The sequence below is a fragment of the Wasmannia auropunctata genome, unplaced genomic scaffold (assembly GCF_000956235.1).
Source record: "Wasmannia auropunctata unplaced genomic scaffold, wasmannia.A_1.0 LD333268.1, whole genome shotgun sequence".
NCBI classification, from domain to species: domain Eukaryota; kingdom Metazoa; phylum Arthropoda; class Insecta; order Hymenoptera; family Formicidae; genus Wasmannia; species Wasmannia auropunctata.
In genome coordinates this window covers 1-656 of record NW_012029622.1, presented here as the reverse complement: position 1 = coordinate 656, position 656 = coordinate 1, and the positions used below count along the sequence as shown (strand labels likewise).

Sequence of the window (656 nt, the reverse complement as noted above, 5' to 3'; positions counted from 1 at the left end):
GATCGATTCCCCTACTACCGGCCAGCAGACGAATGTCACCCTCGCGAATCTTCTCCATTATCTTTCCAGCCAGACAAACCGTGTGATAGCGAATCTGGCAGGGGGTTTGCCCAACGAGGGGAGCGTCGTCATCACCACGGCGCTCAAGGAAACGGACGAGTTGACCAAGACTCTGCTCGCGCCGTTGTTAACGTCCATTAGCGACGCGATCGAAAGTATTATTCTAACGATGCACGACGATCCCGAATTTAGAGAGTAAGTTCTTAATTTTCATGTTCCTTAATTTTCCTCCTTCCCATCTACTTATCTCGTATCGCATATTATTGATATTTTGATCTTGAACAGCACAAGTAGCCCTCTGGGAAAGGAAATTGGCTGTTCTCTTTACATGCGCGAATTGCAAGGCTTCATTCTACGATCCGTGAATACGTTCTTACTGCCGTACAAAAATCAAGTGGTTGTAGCCGAGTGGTAAGCTGTTTCTGCTTCTCTTCGTCTTTCATCGTTCGTCGTTAATAAATTATTAAATGTCAATATAATTTTAAGTTGCAAAGCTGTCGCGTCGAGATGCATAGAGCTATTTGTGCGTCATGCTTGCCTGCTGAGACCGCTGACTGATTTTGGGAAAGCAAAACTTCTGGCGGATTTCGCTCAGG

General features: G+C 45.7%; 1 protein-coding gene across 1 annotated transcript; it reads left to right on the top strand.

Annotated features, from left to right (window-relative positions):
* Positions 1 to 7: 7 nt before the first annotated feature.
* On the top strand, positions 8 to 649 carry LOC105460051 (conserved oligomeric Golgi complex subunit 5-like; the record flags this gene model as incomplete). The annotated part of the gene is made up of 3 exons (XM_011706497.1): positions 8 to 255; positions 346 to 471; positions 547 to 649. Coding segments are annotated over exons 1-3 (255 nt in total), but the record flags the coding sequence as incomplete, so codon positions are not given.
* Positions 650 to 656: the final 7 nt, after the last annotated feature.